This window comes from Hypanus sabinus, chromosome 28, assembly GCF_030144855.1.
Source record: "Hypanus sabinus isolate sHypSab1 chromosome 28, sHypSab1.hap1, whole genome shotgun sequence".
Lineage (NCBI taxonomy): Eukaryota > Metazoa > Chordata > Chondrichthyes > Myliobatiformes > Dasyatidae > Hypanus > Hypanus sabinus.
Window position 1 is genome coordinate 6,159,399 of NC_082733.1, and position 24,785 is coordinate 6,184,183.

At 39.3% G+C, this 24,785-nt stretch overlaps 1 protein-coding gene across 7 annotated transcripts in view; it reads left to right on the plus strand.

The window, feature by feature from the left end:
• tcf12 (transcription factor 12) overlaps positions 1–24,785 on the plus strand; it is a 345,614-nt gene that overhangs the window by 226,824 nt on the left and 94,005 nt on the right. For 5 of the 7 annotated variants that reach the window (XM_059952545.1, XM_059952550.1, XM_059952543.1 and 2 more), the window contains 4 exons: positions 15,076–15,181; positions 15,511–15,647; positions 17,970–18,111; positions 18,360–18,424. In XM_059952545.1, the coding sequence (XP_059808528.1) occupies positions 15,076–15,181; positions 15,511–15,647; positions 17,970–18,111; positions 18,360–18,424 (450 nt within the window). The remainder of the gene's footprint in view (positions 1–15,075; positions 15,182–15,510; positions 15,648–17,969; positions 18,112–18,359; positions 18,425–24,785) is intronic. The other 2 variants (XM_059952544.1, XM_059952547.1) reach the window with 2 other exon arrangements.

The window sequence follows — 24,785 nt, forward strand, 5'->3', positions numbered from 1 at the left end:
CCAGGTGATCCATTATTTATATTCAATGGCATTACCAATGGCTGAGCGCCTCACCATGAACAGCATGGTGGTGGGGCTGGAGGAATCTCTATTGACCAGAAACATAATGGTGCTACGAGGTAGGTCAGAGGCCAAGTATCTAAAATTGAATCATTTAGTTCTTGACCTTTATACTTCACAAGATGAAGTTGGGAACATAAGGAAAGATCTGTACTTTCCCAGCTGAGTGCAGTTCCAGATCACTCAATGCACACTCAATGCACAATGCACTCAATCACACCATCCAGGAAAATATAGCCTTCTTGATTTGGCAAGACATTTACCACTCTACAGATTATTTTTCTTCACCAAAATGTGCTGTAGTTACTCATCCAGGTGATTGTGAGAGTATCTTCCAAACCTGCAACTTTTATCATGAGTCCTGGGTAGCTCATGAATTGGAATCTGGTTCTCATCCCAGCTACACACATCAACTTGGAGCTGCATTGCCATTCCATTGTTGCTAAGTCTGAATCTTGGCAATCCTTGCCTTACTAGTGCTGACTTTTTTTTTAACAAAACCCACAACCCAAAGAATGAATGAAATAAATTAATTTTATTGTGTAAAATGCATAGAAAGCAAATAGAGGGATTTGGAACCAAAGCAAAGAGATACTTGGAGTACAGATCAGCCATGTTAGTGAATGGTAAAATCGATGAAGAATCCAATGGCCTCAACAGTTCTTAACAAGCTAAGTTTCAGGTCATTTGCATTCCCTGGATTACTTGAGTTAATAAATATATTTAATTGTTCTTCTGTGCAGGTTATATTTAAAACTTAAAATAATTTATGTTTCCAGATTGTGATTCTTTTTAGATTTTTGATGCTTTGAATGTCAGTTAAATCAGCAACACGCAATTTCTAACTAATGGTTCTGCCTTGGGGCATAGCTTAAGCAGATGTCAGTGCTGCTTGCTGTTTGGGACTGGTTTGAGAACATTTGCCTGTGAAGATGGTGCTTTAACCATTTCCGTCCAGGAAAGTTGCATATGGCAATAAAACATCGTTTTGAAGTTTTTTTGCGCACTGAAATAGGCCAGGCAAACGTGTCATGAGCCAGTTCTGGCATGTAGATTATATATCAGAATCAGGTTTAATATCACCGGCAAATGTTGTGAAATTCATTAACTTAGCGGCAGCAGTACAATGCAATATGTGATAACATAGAATGGAGTAAAATAATCAAAAATCACTTAAGATATATATATATATATGCATGTGTGTGTGTGTGTGTGTGTATATATATATATATATATATATATATATACACACACACACACACACACACACACACACACAGAGTCAAAATTTCTGTTACTGTGAATAGCAAAGTGAGTAAAAGACGAACTGATTTCCAAAAGGCATAAAGTTAAAGATGACAATTTCTTTAATATTTTAAACAAGAAAACTTTTTATTTCCATCTTTTACAGTTTCAAAATAAAAAAGGAAAAGGGCCTGAAGCAAAAGTTTGGGCACCCTGCATGATCAGTACTTAGTAACACCCGCTTTGGCAAGCATCACAGCTTATAAACGCTTCCTGTAGCCGGCTAAGAGTCTTTCAATTCTTATTTGGGGGATTTTTGCTTGTTCTTCCTTGCAAAAGTCTTCTAGTTCTGTGAGATTCTTGGGCCGTCTTGCATGCACTGCTCTTTTGACGTCTATCCACAGATTCTCGATAATGTTTCAGTCAGGGGACTGTGAGGGCCGTGGCAAAACCTTCAGCTTGCGCCTCATGAGGTAGTCCATTGTGGATTTTGAAGTGTGTTTATCCTGTTGTAGAAGCCATCCTCGTTTCATCTTCAACTTTTTTACAGATGGTGTGATGTTTGCTTTCAGAATTTGCTGGTATTTAATTCATTCGTCCCTCTACCAGTGAAATGTTCCCGTGCCACAGACTGCAAAACAAGCCCAAAGCATGATCGATCCACCCCCATGCTTAACAGTTGGAGAGGTGTTCTTTTCATGGAATTCTACACCCATTTTTCTCCAAGCATACCTTTGCTCATTGCGGCCAAAAAGTTCTGTTTTAACTTCATCAGCCTGCAGGACTTGTTTCCAAAATGCATCAGGCTTGTTTAGAAGTTACTTTGAATAGAACTTTTTGTCTTTTGGAAATCAGTTCAGCTTTTACTTGCTTAACTATTCACAGTAACAGTAATTTTGACCAGGGGTGCCCAAACTTTTCCGATCCTATACAGTAGCCTCCCCCCCCATACCAGACACTGATTCAGGCTGTCAGAATGCAGCATTCCACAGTACATTTATAGAGTACATCTACAAGTTTTTGAGTGTTTTAGCTGACAAACCAAATCTTTACAAGTGTAATACAGACGCTGTCTTGTTTTCTTTATAGCTGCATTGATATGCTGGGCCCAGGCTAGATCTTCATAGATCTTTTCATGCAGGAACTTGAAATTGCTCACTCTCTCTGTTTTTGATTCCTCTATCAGGATTGGTTTGTGTTCCCTCGTCCTACCCTTTCTGAAGTCCACAATCAGCTCTCTGGTCAACTAACACTGAGTGCAAAGTTGTGGCTGCTCAACTAGCTGCTATATCTTGCTCCTGTACGCCTTCTCATCTCCATCTGAGATTCTGCCAATGGTTGTATCATCAGCAACTTTATAAATGGCATTTGAGCTATGCCTAGCCACACAGGCATGGGTATAGAGAGAGCAGAGCAGTGGGCTAAACACACATCCCGTAGGTGCGCTGATGTTGATCGTCAGCGAGGAGGAGATATTATTACCAATCTGCACAGATGTGCATTATTTTTCCAGAAATTTGGACAATTTGGAAGGTTATGGGCTAAATGCTGGCAAACAGAACTAGCTTGGATGGGCATCTTGGTTAACTTGGACCATTTGGGCTATCTCTTCGCATTTCCTTTCTTAATGGTCTTATAACTTCAGATTGTTAGCAGTAATAACATGCATTGTACTTTTGCTTGACTGAGAAATTATGCAATTTTATGAGCATTTGTTTAGCTGTAGTTAAGCCATTTTTAGCAATTAAAATACACAAATACACATGTTTTTATGTGTATTGTAAAGGCTCAATGATAAAGGGAGAAAATCCAAATAGAATTGCTGATCAAAATATTTTGGATGGCTGGTCGTAAAATTTGAAGTTAAAGCAGAATGTTGAGTATTGTTCAGGTAAATGATTTTACAACATGCTGTTAGACTGGATACATAAACTAGAGGCTTCTCAATCATCTGTGCTGTTCTGCACATCTGTAAGTCAGGGGTGCATAAAATGGAAGAACCTGTTTTTTTTCCCTCTCCTCTCTGTCGGTTATTCTATTTTTAGCTAAACTTCTGAATGTTTGCTGCAGTAAGCATATTACAGGTTTCCCCTGCTATCCGAAAGTAGAGCGTTCCTATGATACCGTAAGCCAAAATGGTGAAAGGCGAAGAAGCAATTACCATTAATTTATATGGGAAAAATTTTTGAGTGTTCCCAGACCCCAAAAATAACCTACCAAGTTATACCAAATAGCACATAAAACCTAAAATAACACTAACATATAGTAAAAGCAGGAATGATATGATAAATACACAACCTATATAAAGTAGAAATAATGTATGTACAGTGTAGTTTCACTTGACCAGAATTGGGAAGATTCGGCCAAAAACTGATTTGTAGAAAAAAAATCAGCACACACCTGCCCCTGCAAGGCTCGTGGTCATGGTGGTCTTTCTCAGGGTAAACACAAGTTTAGAGCGGGCGCCTTTTTTTTGTAGAAGTGAAAATCCTCTTTGGATTTCTTTCGGTTAGCGAAAACAGATACTAATGTAGGTCTTTTGTAAAAGCGAAGTGGCATAAAGTGAACTTCTGTAAATTGGGGTCACCTGTATCCTTTCTCACACTTTTGAGTTGGGGGTTAGAATGCCTTGTCAAAATATTTCTGGTTTTGTTACATTGTAGAGATATATAATTCATATAGTAACTTGTTCTCCCGCATTGTGTGACATTTTAATCAAAATTGATTAATCCTTTCTCTTCTCCCAACCCACCTTAATTTTAAAATTTGTAAGGGAGTGATTTTAGTGTTTGCACATTGAGTAAAAACGTCTTATAAGGGGCCTGGGTGATTTCGAGACTGGTATTTAGAGGTTTGATAAAGTGTAAGCCAGTGTGCTTGTGGATTAAGACTTCACTGTACAGTCTCATCACTCCCCTTCGAAGTTTTCATGTTTTGTTGTTTATAATATTGAATCTCAGTGGATTTAGTTTGGCTTTTTTTGATACTGATCAGCAGAAAAATACTTTTTGTGTCAAAGTGAAAACAGATCTCTACAAAGTGATCACAGTTAATTACAAGTATAAAACACAATAATTGATTGCATAAGTATTCACCCTCTTCAAGTCAGTATTTAGTAGATGTATCTTCAGCAGCAATTACAGCCTTGAGTCCATGTGGATAGGTCTCTATCAGCTTTGCACCATCTGGACAGGAAATTTTTCCCCATTTTTTACAAAACTGCTCAAGCACTGTCAGATTGCTTGGTGATCATGAGTAAACAGCTCTTTTCAAGTTCAGCCACAAATTCTCAATTGGATTGAGGTCTGGACTTTGACTTGGCTACTGTAAGACATTAACTTTGTTGTTTTTTTTTAAACCATTCTTGTGTAGCTTTGGCTTTATGCTTAGGATCATTCTCTTGCTGGAAAGCGTCGAGCGGGCAGCGGAGTCCGTGGAAGCAGAGTCCTGGGCTTTGGCTAAGTGGGCTTCGGCGTAAGGGGACTTCGGTAAGCTTGTGTGATTGCTCGCTGAGGGGAAGAAGGTAAGGTCGCTAGGTGCTTTTTAGACTTATTCCATTAATCCAGTTCAGGTATGGGGGAGACAGTCAGAGCAGTGGTGTGCTCCGTATGCAGTATGTGGGAGGTCAGGGTCAACACAGTTGTCCCTGATGACCACACCTGCAAGAGGTGCGTCCAGCTGCAGCTCCTATCAGCCCGAATTAGGGAGTTGGAGCTGGAGCTGGATGAACTACAGATCATTCAGAAGGCAGAGGCAGAGATAGATAGGAGTTATCAGGAGGTAGTCACACCAAAAAACCAAAAAGTAGGCAGATGGGTGACGGTCCAGAGAGGCAGGGGGAGCAGGCAGAGAGAGCAGAGCACCCCTGCGGCCATTCCCATTAACAATAAGTATACCGTACTGGATACTGTTGATGGGGATGACCTACCAGGAATGAGTTGTAGTGGTCCTGCCTCTGGCACAGAGGTTGAACCCTCAACTAGAAAGGGGAGGAGGGAAGAGAAGAGAGCAATAGTCTAGGGGACTCTATAGTTAGGGGGGCAGATAGGAGATTTTGTGGGGCAGATCGGGAGTCTCGGATGGTATGTTGCCTCCCTGGTGCCAGGGTCCGGGACATCTCAAATCGGGTGCAGGCTATTCTTGAGAGTGAGGGCATGAACCCAGATGTAGTGATCCATGTAGGGACCAATGATGTAGGTAAGGTGAGTGAGGGGGTCCTGCTTAGAGAGTTCAGGGAGTTAGGAGTGAAGCTGAAAGGCAGGACCTCCAGGGTGACAATCTCGGGATTGCTACCTGTGCCACGTGCGAGTGAGGCGAAGAATAGAATGATTATGCACATTAATACGAGGCTGAGAGCATGGTGCAGGAAGGAAGGGTTCAGGTTTTTGGATAATTGGTCTTTGTTCCAGGGACATTGGGATCTGTTTCGAAGGGATGGTCTACATCTGAACCGGAGGGGTACTAACATTCTTGCAGGAGTATTTGCCAGTGCTGCTCGGGGGGGGGGGGGGGGGGGGTTTAAACTAGATGTGCAGGGGGCAGGGATCCAGATCCAGAGGGTTGGTCAGAAGGTGCATGGGGTTAATTGTGTACAAGGTTTGGGTGATCTTGAGAAGGTCATCAAAATTCAGGGTGCAATTTGCTCGATGGAAGTTCAAGGAGCTGGGTTAGGTACAGTAGACAGTGTTTTAAGCAAAGAGAGGAGGAATGTGCTAAGAATTCTATACTTGAATGCGCGTAGTGTCAGAAATAAGACTGATGAGCTTGAAGCTCAGATGAAAATGGGGAACTACGATATTGTTGGGATAATGGAGACATGGCTGCAAGGGGATCAGGCCTGGGAATTGAGTGTACCAGGGTATACGTGCTATCGTAGAGACAGAAATATGGGAAGAGGGGGTGGGGTGGCCCTGTTGGTGAGGAATGAGATTCAGTCCTTAGCAAGAGGTGACTTGGGAACAGGGGAAGTAGAGTCTGTGGATTGAGCTGAGGAACAGTAAGGGTAAAAAGACCCTAATGGGTGTTGTGTACAGGCCCCCAAACAGTAGCGTGGATATTGGGTACAAGTTGATTAGGGAGTTAACATTGGCATGTGCTAAAGGTAATGCAGTCGTTATGGGAGATTTCAACATGCAGGTGGACTGGGAGAATCAGGTAGGTGCTGGACCCCAGGATAGGGAGTTTGTGGATTGTCTAAGGGATGTATTTTTGGAACAGCTTGTGCTTGAGCCAACCAGGAACGAGGCTATTTTGGACTTGGTGATGTGTAATGAACAGGAATTGATAAGTGATCTTGAAGTAAAGGAGCCATTAGGAAGTAGTGATCATAACATGATAAGTTTTTATCTACAATTTGAGAGGGATAGGGGCAGATCAGAGGTGTCAGTGTTGCAATTAAATAAAGGAGACTACGGAGCCATGAGGGATGAGCTGGCCAAAGTTAAATGGGCGGATGCCCTGGCAGGAAAGACAGTGGATCAGCAGTGGCAGATATTCTTGGGCATAATACAAAAGATGCAAATGCAGTTCATTCCAATGAGAAGGAAGGATTCAAAGAGGGGGAAGGGGCCACAGTGGTTGACAAAGGAAGTCAGAGATTGTATAGCATTAAAGAAAAAGAAGTATGACAGGGCTAAGATGAGTGGGAATACAGATGATTGGGAAAGTTTTAAGGAACAGCAGATCTTAACTAAAAAAGCAATACGGAGAGAAAAAATCAGGTATGAGCTCAGTCTAGCCAGGAATATAAAAGGGGATAGCAAAAGCTTTTTTAGCTATGTGAAGAGAAAGAAGATAGTTAAGAACAATGTTGGCCCCTTGAAGAATGAATTGGGAGAAATTGTTATGGGAAACAGGGAAATGGCAACAGAATTTAATGCATACTTTAGATCTATCTTCACCAGGGAGGACACAAGCAATCTCCCAGATGTATGGATGGGCCAGGGTCATAAGATATCAGAGGAATTGAGACAGATTGACATTAGGAAAGAAACTGTGATGAGTAGACTGATAGGACTGAAGGCTAATAAATCCCCGGGTCCAGATGGTCTGCATCCGAGGGTTCTAAAAGAGGTGGCTCAGGAAATTGCGGATGCATTGGTAATCATTTTCCAATGTTCCTTAGATTCAGGATCAGTTCCTGAAGATTGGAGAGTGGCTAATGTTGTCCCACTTTTCAAGAAGGGAGGGAAGGAGAAAGCGGAGAACTAGCCTAACGTCAGTCGTGGGGAAGATGCTTGAGTCCATTATTAAGGACGAAATAGTGGCACATCTAGATGGCAGAAATAGGATTAGGCCGAGCCAGCATGGATTTACCAAGGGCAAATCATGCTTGACTAATCTGTTGGAGTTTTTTGAGGGTGTAACAAGGATGTTAGACGAGGGCAAGCCAGTGGATGTTGTGTACCTAGATTTTCAGAAGGCATTCGATAAGGTGCCACATAGGAGATTGGTGAGTAAAATCAGAGCTCATGGCATTGGGGGCAGGGTTTCAACATGGTTAGAAAACTGGTTGGCAGATAGAAAGCAAAGGGTAGCAGTGAATGGGTGTTTCTCAGACTGGCTGGAGGTGACTAGTGGGGTACCACAGGGCTCTGTATTGGGACCACAGCTTTTTACAATTTATGTCAATGATTTAGATGAGGGCATTGAAAACTATATCAGCAAGTTTGCTGACGATACTAAACTGGGTGGCAGTGTGACATGCGAAGAGGACGTTAGGAGAATACAGGGAGACTTGGATAGGCTGAGTGAGTGGGCAGATACTTGGCAGATGTCATTCAATGTGAATAAATGTGAAGTTATCCACTTTGGAAGCTGGAACAAGAGGGCAGAGTATTGTCTGAACGGTGTAGAGTTAGGTAAGGGAGAAATGCAAAGAGACCTAGGAGTCCTAGTTCACCAGTCAATGAAGGTGAATGAGCAAGTGCAACAGGCAGTGAAGAGGGCAAATGGAATGTTGGCCTTTGTTACAAGGGGAATTGAATACAAGAGCAAGGATGTTCTTTTGCATTTGTACAGGGCCCTGGTGAGACCACACCTGGAATATTGTGTACAGTTTTGGTCTCCAGGTTTAAGGAAGGACATTCTGGCAATTGAGGAAGTGCAGCGTAGATTCACTAGGTTGATTCCTGGGATGGCAGGGCTGTCTTACGCAGAGAGATTGGAGAGATTGGGCTTGTACACGCTGGAATTGAGGAGATTGAGAGGGGATCTGATTGAAACGTTTAAGATAATTAAAGGATTTGATAGGATTGAGGCAGGAAATATGTTCTAGATGTTGGGAGAGTCCAGTACCAGAGGGCATGGATTGAGAATAAGAGGTCAGTTATTTAAAACAGAGTTGAGGAAGAGCTTCTTCTCCCAGAGAGTTGTGGAGGTGTGGAATGCACTGCCTCGGAAGACAGTGGAGGCCAATTCTCTGGATGCTTTCAAGAAGGAGCTGGATAGATATCTGATGGATAGGGGAATCAAGGGATATGGGGACAAGGCAGGGACTGGGTATTGATAGTGAATGATCAGCCATGATCTCAGAATGGCAGTGCAGACTCGAGGGGCCGAATGGTCTACTTCTGCACCTTTTGTCTATTGTCTAAAACAAATCTTCTCCCAAGTCGCAGTTGTCTTGCAGGTTTTTCTCCAGGATTTCTCTGTATTTTACCTCATTCATTTTACTCTCTCCCTTCACAAGCCTTCCAGGGCCTGTTGCAGTGAAGTATCCTCACAGCATGATGCAGCCACCACCATGTTTCATGGTAGGAATGGTGCGTTTTTGATGGTGTGTAGTGTATGGCTTATGCCAAGCATAGCATTTAGTCTGATGGCCAAAAGCTCAATTTTGGTTTCATCAGACCATAGAACCTGCTTCCAGCTGACTTCAGAGTCCCCTACGTGGCTTCAGGCAAACTAGCCAAGATTTCATGAGAGCACCCTGGCAACAGTTGTTGTATGCACAGTCTCTCTCATTTCAGCTACTGTAGCTTGTAACTCCATTGATGTCATAGATCTCTTGGTGTTCTCCTTCCTAGTTCCGTTCTTGCATGGTCACTCATTTTTTGAGGACAGCCTGCTCTAGGCAGATACAGCTGTGCCATATTCTTTCCATTTCTTGATGATTGACTTAACTGTAGTCCAAGGGATATTCAGTGACTTGGAGATTTTCTTGACTCCATCTCCTGACTTGTGCTTTTCAATAACCTTTTCAGAGTTGTTTGGAGTATTCTTTTGTCTTCATGGTATAGTTTTTGCCAGGATACTGACTCAGTAGCAGTTGGACATCCAAACACAAGTATATATTTACTACAATCAATTAAAATATCTTGACTACACGCAAGTGATCTTCACTCAACTAATTATGTGACTTGTAAAATCAATTGGCTGCACCAGTGATGATTAGGTGTGTCATTGAAAGGAGGTAAATACTTAAGCAATCAATTATTGTTTTATGTTTGTAATTAATTTAGATCACTTTGTAGAGATTGGTTTTCACTTTTTCAGTTGATCAGTGTCAAAAAAAATCCAAACTAAATCCACTGTGGTTCAATGTTGTAAAACAATAAAACATGAAAACCTCTGGGGGGTGTAATACTTTTTATAGGCAGTGTATGTTGCTGAGAGGTGAGGTCAGTGTATGAGATTCAAAAATCAAGACATCTTTTGATCATTTTTCAAGAAGCTTAAGGAGCTTTAATCATTTAAGGGCTATTTGTGGCTATAAATTGTATTCTATTTGAAGCACAATTTGCAGTGATTACAGCTGTTCAATGACATTACTTCATTATAGAATGCTGCTGTAGTTGCACTTTGATTCACACATGCTTACTATGAAATACATGTTGTAACTTAGTTGTTCCTTAAAAATAGGTCTTGTTTTGCTGGTTTAGTTTAGAATTATCCCAAGATTTTAAGTGTTATTTATCATTAAGTATTATTTGTCATAAGTAAATGCATTTCTGCTTTGAGCTTACAAGATCACAAGACAAAGGAGCAGAAGCAGGCCATTCAGTCCATCGAGTCTGCTCTGCCACTCCACCATGAACTAAACTATTTTCCCATCTAGTTACAATTTCCGGCTTTTCCCCCATATCCCTTGATACCCTGACTAATTAGATACCTATCAATCTCCTCCTTTAACATCCTGAATGATCAGGCCTCCACAGCTGCATGTGGCAACGAATTCCATAAATCCACGACCCTCTGGCTAAAAAAATTTCTCCTCCTCTCTGTTTTAAATGGGTAGCCTCTTGTCCTGGACTCACCTTTCCACATCTACTCTGTCCAACCCTTTCAACATTCAAAATGTTCCTATGAGATCCTCTCTCATTCTTCTATACTCTAATGAATACAATCCAAGAACTGACAAATGCTCATATGTTAGCCCCTGCATTCCAGGAAGGTAGCAAATGTATTTCTGCTATTTAAAAGAGGGAGGCAGCAAAAAGAAAATGACAGACCTATTAGTCTGACATCGGTAGTTGGAAAGCTATTGGAGTCGATCCTCAAGGACGAGGTTATGAAATAGCTCGAGGTGCATGACAAGATAGGCCCATGCCAGCATGGTTTTATGAAGGGAAGATCCTGCCTCACCAACTTATTGGAATTTTTTTGAGGTAATCTCAAATAAGATTGACAAGGGAGAGGCTGTGGATGTTGTGTATTTGGATTTTCAAAAGGCCTTCAATAAGGTGCCGCATAAGAGGCTGCTTAATAAGATGAGAGCCTATGGAATTACAGGAAAGATATTGGAATGGGTGGAGCATTGGCTGATGCGCAGAAAGCAAAGGGTGGGAATACAGAGATCCTATTATGGTTGTTTGCCAGTTACTAGTGGTGTTCTGCAGGGGTTGGTGTTGGAACCGCTTCTTTTTACACTGTATATCGATGATTTAGATTATAGATTACATGGTTTTGTGGCTAAGTTTGCAGATGACACCAAGATAGGTGGAGGAGCAGGAAGTGTTGAAGAAACGGAAAGGTTGCAGAGAGACTTGGTCAGTTTAGGAGAGTGGGCTAAGAAATGGCAGATGAGATACAATGCTTTCTTAGTTTCCTTCTGTAAATTTTTAAAAGTCATCCAGTTCTCAGTTTTCCTGCTAATTTTTGCTTCCTTGTACGCCATCTCTTTTGCTTTTATTTTAGCCTTAACCTCTCTTGTTAGCCACATTTGTGCCATTTTTCCATTCATGATTTTCTTTTTTCTTGGAATATATTTTTCCTGCACTTATTTCTTGTAGGAATTTCATCCAATTCTGCTCTACTGTCCCTCCATCTAGCTTACTTTTCCCATCAACTTGGGCCAGTTCCTCTCTCATACCACTGTAATTTCCTTTGTTTCACTGAAATATCGATACACCTGATACCAGCTTCTCCTTTTTAAATTTGTAATTGAATTCAATCATGTTATGATCACTACCTCCAAGGGGTTCCATTACCTCTACCCCCCTAATCGCCTCAGGTTCATTATGCAGCACCCAATCCAAAACAGCCGATCCCCTGGTGGGCTTATGGACAAGTTGCTCCAAAAAGCCATCCTGTGGGCATTCTACAGACTCCCTCTCCTGAGATCCAGTACCTTCCTGACTTTCCCAATCCACTTTCATATTAAAATCCCGCATAATTATCTTGACATTTTCCTTTTGACACGCCTTTTCTATTTCCAGCTGTAACTTGTAGTCCACATCCCAGCTGCTGTTTGGAGGCCTGTATACAACTGCTATTAGTGTCTTTTTACCCTTGCCATTTCTTAACTCGACCCATAAGGATTCTACCTCTTCTGATCCTATGTCCCTTCTTTCCAGTGATTTGATATTGTTGCTTACCATCAGGGCCACGCCACCCCCTTTTATCTACCTTCCTATCTTTCCTTTCACTGTGTATCCTTGGACATTCAGCTTCCAAGCACATCCATCATTTAGCCATGACTTGGTGATGGCCACAATGTCATATCTTTTAACCTGTAGCTGTACAACAAGGTCATCCACTTTATTTCTAACGCTGCATGCATTTAAGTACAGTACATTTAGATCAGTATCTGTTAATGATTTTGCTATATTTCTATTGCATTAATCTCTTTTACTGAAGATATCATTAATTGGGTATTTGTGTCCGTTACGATTGGTTTCATTGTTTTTTTTCCTTCAATTCTGGTGAATTGTACAGAAGTTCAGTTAAGCTTCACGCTCAGTCAGAAAGGCATATTGCCCACCAAATACTTTATTGATGTTTCAGCATGAAAGTTATGTTCATTCCTACCAGCACATCAAAGGAGCAAGGAAATAGATCAGGTGTGATACTGATCCGATCTATACTGTTGAAAATTATGTACAATGCATTCAAAGAATGACGTGCTCATCTGTTCAATTTGTTCTAGTTGGTAAATGCATGAATTAAAGATTAACTCCATGAAAAGGTTTTAGAAATTGCTGTTCTGTTTCGTAATGAATGTCTGAATAATTTTGTTGCTGATCAATCACTTATGAGCTGAGCTGGCTTTAAAAAAAAGGTTTAGTTGGCCAGATTTTCTCAAAATTGTTGAATTTTATTGAGGAGTGTTTTATCCAAGGCACAAGTTGCCCTGCGGCATTTTCCATTAACATACAATATCTCAGCATGGAATACCAATGAACATTGGTTTTAAGAAATCATTACGGATAAACCTGGCTTGTATGTTTAATTCTATGAGTAAAGTGGATTCTCTCCAGCTACTTTTACTGTCCTCCTTTATTTAATTTTAGTGATTCTGTTTCCACCCAAGATGAAATCATCTTTACATTGCTGGCTAGGCATTAATCCTGGTGTTCTCCTGATCTGTGTGGATTAAGTACATACTGGGTAAACTCTTAGAGCTATTAGAATGGTGTTTATCTGTGAATATTATTATGCAACATTCTCTACAAATTTTTTTGTTTAGCTTCTTACTCTCTGCTTAGTGATATGAGGTGAAACTTTGAGCTGGTTAAAAGCTTAATTGGCAATGAGCTGGAGGAGATTGGATAACTTGAGCTGTTTTTAATTTGAGATCTGTTCTGATTATAACTTGGAGAAACTCAGTCCTTCTGTGGCATTGGCTGATTATTGACTCTCCATCTGGAGTTAATGAAATTATTGAGACCACATCAAATGATGTTTGGTGTACAAGGCTTTTGATCCTGGAATTAAGGCTGGCACAAGCACCATTTCATAACTCAAGTTATTTCTGTTAGTAAGAGCAAAGAGGTATGTATGTTTCCAACAGGCAAAGTATAGGAAAAAAGAACAGATAATCCTCTCAAACTTGTATTCTTATCTTAGTGTGTATAAAGCATGAGTTATTTATATTAAGATTTTGTTTGGTAGCATCAAAGTAAGAAAATTTGAAATATAATTTAGTAAAGGTACCATGGAACTAGATTAAAGTCTCGTTTTCTTTTTTGTTGATCTTTAAAAGTGGTCAGAACTTGGAGGTGACCTCTGATGAAAAACATACGTCTACAGCAGTTAAGACATTAACTTTTCCAGTGTTTTCGCCCTTTAATCAAAGCATTGAAGTTGCCTTTTCCCCCTTTGGTTTACTGTTGACATTGATAGATTTACCAATAGGCTGGACATATGCTGTTTGTTTATGCTACATTGATGGAATACACTTGGAAGTATTTCAAGCTAATGTACTAGAAGTGTTACAAGATGAAAAAGATCTCTTTTTGATGCAGGTTAAGGTGTATTATTGCATGGTTTATTTTCTGGTTAGCACCAAGTATTTGGATTCTGTAGCTCAAAAGTATTCATTTGATAGAAGCATAAGTTTTCATTTTCTCCAATGATTATTAAGCAGTTGAAATTGTTCAGTTTTTTTAAAGAAGAGGTTTGTTCAACACCCATTCTCTTTTTCTTTAACTGATTAATGCAATTTTTCTTTAAACAATGGCTTTTTTTAAAAAAAAACTTGGTTTTAAAACTTAGGAACATCTTTAAGGCATGTATTACTTTGAAGTGAAAGCACAGAAGTATTTGCATACGAACATACAGCACTCATCTTTTTATATGTTAATAGAACTAGGCTTTTCACAATAAAGAAATTTATTTCTAAGTGATTGTAAAAGCAATAATTGATGTTCTGTTCTTTCCAAATATATATTTTTGTGTCTTTGAAGTTTGCTGGGTTTGACCTACTACCCAGAGTTTCTTGCTTTTGTCCCTGTATAACTGCAGCAAAGTAGCCTTGCCTCTGGAGCTATTCTGACAGTTTGACAAAAGGCAAAGCTGGAGAAAAGGCTTTGCATTATGTCAAAGCTCTCAAGGACTTTAATGGTCTCAAAGTCTCTATCAATAAAAGCCATAATAAAATTAATTAAATTGCTTTAAATAAGGATCAGATACAAACAACTGAAAATACTAAAGTGAAATAGTGAAAAAAAAATTCTCTTTCCTCTTTACCTCCAAAACCAGGAATCATCACTGAAATCAGTCATTACCATTCATATACCAGGTATGTTTGGTATATGATCAGGCAAATAATCTCCCTGCTGTTATTCTGAGGTCTACTTGTTAAACTCCACACGGAGCTCAGTGATAAATGTGCTGCCTGTCACTCATCAATCTTAGATTTCTGTATTCAGCAATACTTGCATGAAAGTCAAAGCTTACAGTTTTGGTAGCTGAGTTTAGAACTGCTGACTACATCCCAATATATTTTCTTTTATGGCTTTTGTTCTGATCATTGATACACATTTGGAATATCAAAACTGTTTCAAACTCAAAATCAGTTTTGTATTAATTTGATATTTCTGCCTCCAGGTTTATGCACCTTCTCCTAGCTCAGATGATTTCAACAGGGAGTCTCCTAGTTACCCATCACCTAAACCACCCAGCAGCATGTTTGCCAGTACATTCTTTATGCAAGGTAAGTGTACCTTTACAATCATTGAATTTGGAGAGAAAAGGTGCATTGAGTAGAGAAGTATTCAGCACCTTAATTTGGGATATTTGTGTGGGTAAATCCTGTTTGAATCTGTATAATTTCCATTTATTATGTAGTCTCATTCCATATAACTTACCTATTTTTATTGTTGGCATTTATCTGGAATGTATTTTATTTAATCGGCTGAGAATTATGGCCATCTTGCTTATAATCCTGTTGTCATTGAAGGTCTTGAATTTGCATGACAATTTCTATTAAGAAAATACTGTATTTTTTATTTTCTCTTTTTAATAAATCTTTTTTCACATCAGAAGGAAATCACAATTCTTCTGATCTTTGGAATTCCTCAAATGGGATGCACCAGCCAAGTTATGGAGGAATGTTGGGAAGTTCTTCGCATGTCTCTCAATCTAGTAGTTACAACAGTCTCCATACACATGATCGCTTGGTAAGGATAATTTCAACTTGTCAATTAATAAGACTTGTTAAGTTGTTTTAGAGAATGTCAAATGATGGTTTGTTTTGAATATCTGCTGAAAATTGTTATTTATGAAATATGGTGATCTTTGTATAAACATCTAAGCAGATCTTTATAACCATTTTAATATTTCAGTAATAGCTCTTGAATAAAAGTAAGCACAGAATTCTACTATCTGCTTTTATGCTTGGTGGATTGAATAACTTAGAACAAAGGGGAAAAGTTGAGGGCAGGTACAAATGAAAAATGACAGGTCGCAGACTCAAGACCTGTAATTTATTTTAAGTACAGAAGATTTTATGGATAATCTGTTTAAGGTACCCAAGATGATAGAAGAATTTGAGTGGTTAAATGAAGAAACCTCATCCTGTAGCGAGTGATTTCAGAGCAGAGACGTCAACTCAATATGTCACGTAGTTCACAATTTTGGAATAAGGGGAATGACAAGTTAGGGATGGGATTTCACTGAGATCAAGAATGTTTAATATGCACTGGATCAGGATACTGGGAGGAGTTGGAGATTAGTTGAGGAAAGTTAGTTTTTTAATTCTATTGAGTGGATATCAGAATAAAATATTGCTAACTAGAAATGTATAATTGTGGGTTTCCTCAGGTTATTTGTGAATTAAAGCAGTATTTGAGAATTACAGAAAAACAAAGCAATCCCTTATAATTCTGGTTTGATAGCAATATTCCTTTAATGTTTTTCATTTGAAAAGAGCTTGATTGTTAACAATAAAAGAAATAGTTCAAAATCTAAATTATAGGAAAATAGCTACAGAAATTCGCCCTCATTCTAAGTTTCAGAATGGTGAAGGTTTTGTTTCGACTTGGGTTATAACCTTAATTTGTCAGAGATGCATACAATTTTTAGAAGAGTGCATCAGTTTCATTAAAATGTATTATCAAATTGTCTTTAGTTACTTGGGACAAATTAGAGGTGGAATGGCTAAATCAAATGCAGTTGTGTCTCTGAAACATGGTTTATAGACTTATCAAAATAAGCCTTTATAAACAGAAAGGTTGCATTTATATTCATAAGGAAGTGAATTTCACAAGATTAGTGTATATAGATATAGAATCATAAAGTTCACACTGATAATATTTTTTTCTAACTCATGAACATGTTAGCTGCACACCAGTATTTGTAATTCTTGGGTATTTTCATTCTCTTTTGTTTCTTTGTGCCCTCATATTTCTTACCTAATGAAGCCAAACTGTATCTAGAGCTCTGAGGGATGAAACAATAAGGGTGGTATATTTAATAACATTATCATTCGCAGTCAAGCTCTGATAACAGTGAAGGCCATTTTTGATTCAGTGGTCAAAATATTAATAGTATTTACATGTTACTATTTTAGTTCATTTAGAAGTTTCTAATTCAAGAAAATACTTAATGCTTTTTGAATTGCCTTTTATTTAAGAAATATTAAATCTTCACATGTGTATTTTTAAACAACTAGTATAAACTTTTGAAGTGCATGTTGTATCATCCTTTTAATTATGTTGTATTGTACAGATATTGTAAGAATACTCTTCTATATTTAAATAATATTTAAAGTCCAGCTCTTTACAGTTTATCAAAATAATTAGTTGGGTACTTTTGGTGAAGGCACGGGTAGAAGGTATGAGGAGACCTGATCTAGCATTAATTGTGTTGGGTGTTTTCACTAAAAGGGTACCACTATGGTAATCCTGTTTGTGCCATACATAAAAAGATATTAGGGGATAAATTCATATACTGTAGCATGATATCATTTAATAGCATTGGACAATGTTTGATAGCTTCAAAATATCTGTTGCTTGCCTTTCTCTTCAATCCTAGGCATTCCCTTCATGTGGTTAACACGTTGTAGTGTGAGAAGTTCCTTAAGTTGATCATAGTTTCTTTAAATGCCTTTTGGATTGATCATTTTGAGATGTTTGTACTAACAGTTGCAAAGTTCAAGTATCTATTCTTATAGTAATATGTTCCTTTTTGTTATGTTATAGATTTGTTGCTTATTAGTCAAGACCCACTGATTACCTGAGGGATTGGTGCAGTTTTAATTTTACTTCGAATGCGTATCTTTAACATGGTTCAGTAATGTGTCTCATCAGGTATATTTTAGTTTTAAAAAAAAGGTTGTTTATGAACCTATTCTTGTGTTGTAAAATAAGCAGTTTCTTTCAGATTTGGTGTGGCTTATCAGGAGTCTTCTGTCTGAAATAGGATGGCTATTAAGCAGATTCTACTGTAATTACGTGATTGTTCTTATCCAGGGTTGTTATTTGGTGTTTTTATTTTTATAGAACTATCCTCCACATTCAGTATCACCTACAGACATCAACCCCAGTCTTCCCCCAATGTCTAGCTTCCATCGAGGAAGTACCAGCTCCCATTATGTTGCAGCTTCACACACACCACCAGTCAATGGATCAGAAAACCTTTTGGGTATGTTATAAGAAAATGTTGACTTCCATGCCCAAGTGGAAATTAGTAAGCAGCTGATTGATTAAAAAAAATGTTGCTGTATTTGCAACTGCAAAAGTGCAATTTTGTTCCTTAATATTAAGAAATAAATTTCATATTGTGCAATAAATATGAAGATACATGGAACAAAATTTTCATTCAAGTGCAAAAACAAATGTTGATCTTTTGAATAATCAAAGTGTTTTATGCTCCAATTATATTGTGTATAGGGAACAGAGGAAATGCAGCTGGGGGTGCACAGACAGGTGATGCACTTGGAAAAGCTTTGGCATCTGTGAGTACTGAATCAAACCTTTTAGCATATTTAAAAAAACCACTTACATTTACCCAAACTAGTTAAAATGAAACTTTGACTAGTGTAATTTCACAGGCAACCAAAGAATCCTCGTGCTTGATTTTTTAACCAAAATACTTACCTCCAAGAACATTCCTCGACACCCTAATGTGTGCTAATTTAACCCTTTGAGAACAGTATTATTTCTGCACTTAAATTAGATCATTTTAAAGAGAACTGCATTTGTAAGAATGATGGAAAATGCACACATTTTGAAAGCTGCAAGGGGCATTCAGTACTCAAAGGGTTAACTAACATTTCCAATGTAGCAATAGCCTATGTGTTGTTATGGTTTTGTATTTTGTTTTATTTCATCTTTGCACTAGTTCAGCAATTTCACTTTAAAAAGTCGCATTGCAATAATTGCAATGAGTTGCAGTGTTTTCCAGACCATCAGTTTTGTTCAAAGAAGTAACTTTTTCAAATCAGGTATAGTAAATTCCTTCTGGTATTTATACACAAATTGCTGGAGGAACTCAGCAGGCCAGGCAGCAGCTATCGAAAAGAGTACAGTTGACATTTTGAGCTGAGAAGGGTCTCTGTCTGAAACATCGACTGTACTCTTTTCGATAGCTGCTGCCTGACCTGTTGAGTTCCTGCAGCATTTTGTGTGTTGCTTAGATTTCCAGCATCTGCACATTTTCTCTTGTTTCTTTCTGGTATTTAAACTGGTGTACTTCCATGTTTAAACATCAAGCTGTAAATAATCCAAATTACTAGTTATTGGAATGCTAAAGGAGGAATTTTCTGTTTGGGAAGACTTCCTGTTTGATTATGTTGTAAGGTTTGAAATTCTGAAAGAATTACTGTGCCTCAGTAGTGTAGTGCTTGACGTAACACCATTTTAATTCTGGGTGGGGTCAGAGTTTGGAGCTCAGTTCTAACGTCACCTGTAAGGAGTCCGTATGTATTCTTTGTGGAAATGCATGGATTTTCTCCAGATGCTTCAGTTTCCTCCCACAGTCCAAAGATGCACTGGTTAATAGGTTAATTGGTTATTGTAAATTGTCCTGTGATTAGGCTAGGGTTAAATTTGGGGTCGCTGGGTGGTGTGGCTCGAAGGGCCTGTTCCTCGCTGCATCTGTAAATAAAATATATAAAAATAAAGAATGAGGAGTGACATTTTGAAAGTTATCGGAGGCTAAAGGGAGGTAGATTGCCATTTCAGAAAGGAATTAAGTATGAATGGATATTGTGTTGATATTTTAGTATTTGGAAGTAGTGGAGATGCGTCTCAGATCTGTTGTATCACTAGTAACTAAGATATTTAGTTTTAGATTTGACTGCCTAGGTACTTACTGCATCTGTGAACATCTTTATGGGAGATTGAGTTATTAAAAATTATGTCTGAGTATAGCTTATTGAGAATATGTTAGGGCAATTTTCTACTACATAGTATGATAAATTATTGAATTGTTGCAAATGATATCATTTTTGCATATGATACTACTTAAATGGAGCTAGATTTTCTTTTCAAATATTATTTCTATTGAATGCAAGATCTGACTCCTGCTAGATACCATCTCTTGAATAGTCATAGTTAAGTTGCTAATGTCCTATAGCAAGAAAATAGGAGCAAAGTGTCAGTGAAACCACTTTACAAGATTCAGTGATTTCTGCTGAAAGTCAAGTTGGAATGATTATCTTCCCTTGTATCTCTCCTTAAACTAGTGTGAATTGAATGGAGCTCATTTGAGGGACTGTTGACAAATCACAAGGCCTTTCCATATGAAGTAGGCACCAGATGTTTACCAGTTCTGAGATTTCATTCATGAATTTATCTTTTAAGTGTTGCACTATTTTTCCTTTGCACCAACAGTATTGAGGTGTTCCACAATGTTCTACCTTGACTAGTGGAAAGCAAGCTACTCTTGATGGGAAATAACATTTTAGATAAAGAGGAATGTAATGTAGTCTCTTCTTGAACAGGTGACCAAGAGGATTGTCAAGACAGGGCAGTGGACATGGACTATGTGGACTTCAGAAAGGCTTCTGGGAAGGTCTTGCATGGTAGACTTGTCTGGAAAGTTGGATCACGTGGAATCCAGGATGAGCTAGCCAATTAGATACAACATTAGCTTGGTCGAAGGAGGCAGAAGTTGGTAGAGGAGAGTTTTTCAGATTGCAGATCCTTGGTGTGCTACAGGGATTGCTACTGCATCTGCTGTGGTTTTGACATCTATATTACTGGTTGGATGACAATATTGTTAATGTGATTAGTAAGTTCGTGGTCAAAAAGAAAATAGGTAGCGTAGAGAACAGTAAAGAATGTTATCTACTTTAATAAGGTGATCTAGACCAACATAAGAACATAGAACAATACAGCATAGTACAGGCCCTTTGGCCCACGATGTTGTGCCAACCCTTAAACCCTGCCTCCCATATAACCCTGCACCTTCAATTCCTCCATATACCTGTCTAGTAGTCTCTTAAACTTCACTAGTGTATCTGCCTCCACCACTGACTCAGGCAGTGCATTCCATGCACCAACCATTCTCTGAGTAAAAAAAACACCTTCCTCTAATATCCCCCTTGAACTTCCCACCCTTTACCTTAAAGCCATGTCCTCTTGTCCTGAGCAGTGGTGCCCTGGGGAAGAGGTGCTGATTGTCCACTCTATCTATTCCTCTTAATACCTTGTATACCTCTATTATGTCTCCTCTCATCCTCCTTCTCTCCAGAGAGTAAAGCCCTAGCTCCCTTAATCTCTGATCATAATGCATACTCTCAAAACCAAGCAGCATCCTGGTAAATCTCCTATGTACTTCCACATCCTTCCTATAGTGAGGCGACCAGAACTGGACACTGTACTCCAAGTGTGACCTAACCAGAGTTTTATAGAGCTGCATCATTACTTGCGACTCTTAAACTCTGTCCCTCGACTTATGAAAGCTAACACCCCATAAGCTTTCTTAACTACCCTGTGAGGCAACTTTCAGGGATCTGTGGACATGTAGCCCCAGATCCCTCTGCTCCTCCACACTTCCAAGTATCCTGCCATTTACTTTGTACTCTGCCTTGGAGTTTGTCCTTCCAGAGTGTGCCACCTCACACTTCTCTGGGTTGAACTCCATCTGCCACTTCTCAGCCCACTTCTGCATCCTATCAATGTCTCTCTGCAATCTTCGACAATCCCGAACACAATCCACAACACCACCAACCTTGTGTCATTTGCAAACTTGCCAACCCACCCTTCTACCCCCACATCTATGTTGTTAATAAAAATCACGAAAATTCGGGGTCCCAGAACCGATCCTTGTGGACACCACTAGTCACAACCCTCCAATTGGAATGTACTCCCTCCACCACGACCCCTCTACAAGTAAATCGATTGCATATATTGAATAGATTTTTTTTTTATGTGCAAAAACAGAAATACTGTGTTGTTAGGCAACCAGCAGTGATAGATATGAAATTGAGTCTGGTTCTTATAAATAAACAACGAAATTTATTAGCAACTACTCAAAAACATCGAAAAGTAAACAAACGACTAACTTAAACAGAAGTTAACAGTGTTATGCATCTATAGTTATCAAACCGTCGAACTTAGAGATAATTCTTAACAGAGCTTATTCAAGCACAATCTTGAAGTGGTAGTTTAAGAAGTCCAAGTGATTTATGAAATAAGTGAGAGGAGAGACTTCCCTAACCAGCAACGAGCTGAACCGTGAAAAAAAGACGAAACTGCTGACGCAGATCCCAGCCGATAAATGCCTTTTCTGAAGATCCCAAAGAATAAGATTTCTCAAAGTAACTGACCTTTCACCGGAGGTGGTCACCACACACCCGAGACCTTGCAGGGGTTAACCAAAAGTGCGTGCCACACTTCATGTCAATCACTTCGATACACACAGAACGCCGCTGATTTCTACCCAATTCTTTGGGTTCGCACGAAGCTGGTATTTCTTCCCTCTCTTACTCCTTCTACGGTTATGTAACTACCGCCTGTGACTACCAACAAGACAACTACGCAACAAATTATTGTCTTCCCTTTTATACCAGCGAGACATGCCATCATGTGACATCACATCACCCCACTATCAGAAGGCAATGACATCATACCAATATCACAAGACAATTACATCATTCTCATGAGAAACTCACGGGACAGGTAATACTATTTTTTTTAATGAGTTAGTGTCCAAAGCTTCAATGTCCATTTAGGAATCGGATGGCAGAGGGGAAGCAGCTGTTCCTGAATTGCTGAGTTTGTGCCTTCGGGCTTCTGTATCTCCTACCTGATAGAAACAGTGAGAAAAGGGCATGCCCTGGGTGCTGGAGATATTTAATAATGGATACTGCCTTTCTGAGACACTGCTCCCTAAAGGCATCCTGGGTACTTTGTAGGCTAGTGCACAAGAGGGAGCTGTCTATGTTTACAACCTTCTGCAGCTTCTTTTGGTCCTGTGCAGTAGCCCCTCTATACCAGACAGTGATGCAGCCTGTCAGAATGCTCCACAGTACAACTACACTACTGACATGCCAAATCTCTTCAAACTCCTAATAAAGTATAGCTGCTGTCTTGCCTTCTTTATAACTACGTTGATATTTTGGGACCAGGTTAGATCCTCTCAGTTCTTGGCACCCAGGAACTTGAAGCTGCTCACTCTCTCCACTTCTGATCCCTCTAAGAGGACTGGTATGTGCTCCTTCGTCTTACCCTTCCTGAAATCCACAATCAGCTGTTTTGTCTTAGTGACGTTGAGTTGTTGCTGTGGCACCATTCCACGATTTGGCATATCTCACTTCTGTACGCCCTCTTGTCACCACCTGAGATTCTACCAACAATGGTTGTCAGCAAATTCGTAGATGGTATTTAAGCTATGCCTAGCCACACAGTCATGTGCGTACAGAGTAGTGGGCTAAGCACACACCCCTGAGGTGTGACAGTGTTGATCAAAAGCGAGGAGGAGGTGTTATCACCAATCCACACAGACTGTGGTCTTCCAGTTAGGAAGTTGAGGATCCAATTACAGAGGAAGGTAAAGAGGCCCAGGTTCTGCAACTTCTGAATCAGGATTGTGGGAATGATGGTATTAAATGCTGAGCTATAGTCAATGAACAGCATCCTGATGTAGGTGTTTGGGTTGTCTAGGTGGTGTAAAGCAGTTTGGAGAGCCATTGAGATTGCATCTTCTGTTGACCTGTTGTGGCGATAGGCAAATTGCAATGGGTCCAGGTCCTTGCTGAGGCAGGAGTTCAGTCTAGTCATAACCAATCTCTCAGAGCATTTCATCACCGTGATGTGTGTGTTACCGGACAATAGTCATTAAGGTGGCCCTAGTGGGAACTTCTGCCTGTAGCAGTGAGCGGTTGAAAATGTCCTTCGATACTCCTGGTAACTGGTTGGAACAGATTTTCAGAGCCTTACCAGGTACACCATTGGGACTTTTGCCTTGCGAGGTTCGCTCTCTTTAAAGACGGTCTAACATCGGCCTCTGAGACAGAGATCACAGGGTCATCGGGTGCAGCAAAGTTCTTCACAGCTCTAGTTGTGTTCTCCCTTTCAAAGTGTGCATAGAAGGGGCTGAGTTCATCTGGTAGTTCGCTTTGCAGGAAGTAATGTCTGGCAGACCCTGCCAGAGTTACTGTGCATCTGATATCACCACCAACCTCTTTTGAAATTGTCTCTTTGTCCTTGAAATAGCCCTCCACAAATCGTACATAGTTTTCTGGTACAGGCCTGGATTGCCAGACTTGAATGCTATGAATCTGGCCTTAAGCAGACGACATACCTCCTGGTTCATCCACAGCTTTTGGCTTGGATTATCCCAGAAATTCACATACTTTTTCTGACAAATACATGTCATATTGGATGATTTTTCTCAATAAATAATTGAACAAGTATTATGTTTTGTGTTATTTATTTAATTAGGTTCTCTTTATCTAGTTTTAGGACTTCTGTGAGTTTCTGATCAAATTTTAGGTCATATTTATGCAGAAGTAGAGAAAATTGTACTGCGTTCACAAACTTTCATTACTGTATATGTACTTTGATAATAAATTTTCTTTGAACTTTAAGTAATGAGATGAGGTATTGAACCTGAGAATAGGTTCGGGCAGCTAAATTGATTGAGGAAGGATGGAATCAAGCATGAATAGTGAATCAAATATCCATAGAACATCTATGATTACATAAAATGAACAGTAAAAGTTAAAATAGGCCCCTTGGAAGTAGAGACTGGTAAAATTATATTTAGGGAATAAATGACTAGATCTTTAGGCAAGTACTTTGTTACAGTAGAATAATGAAGTTTGGTGGTTCCATTCATTATAGTGCATAGTAATTCAGATTTTCAGA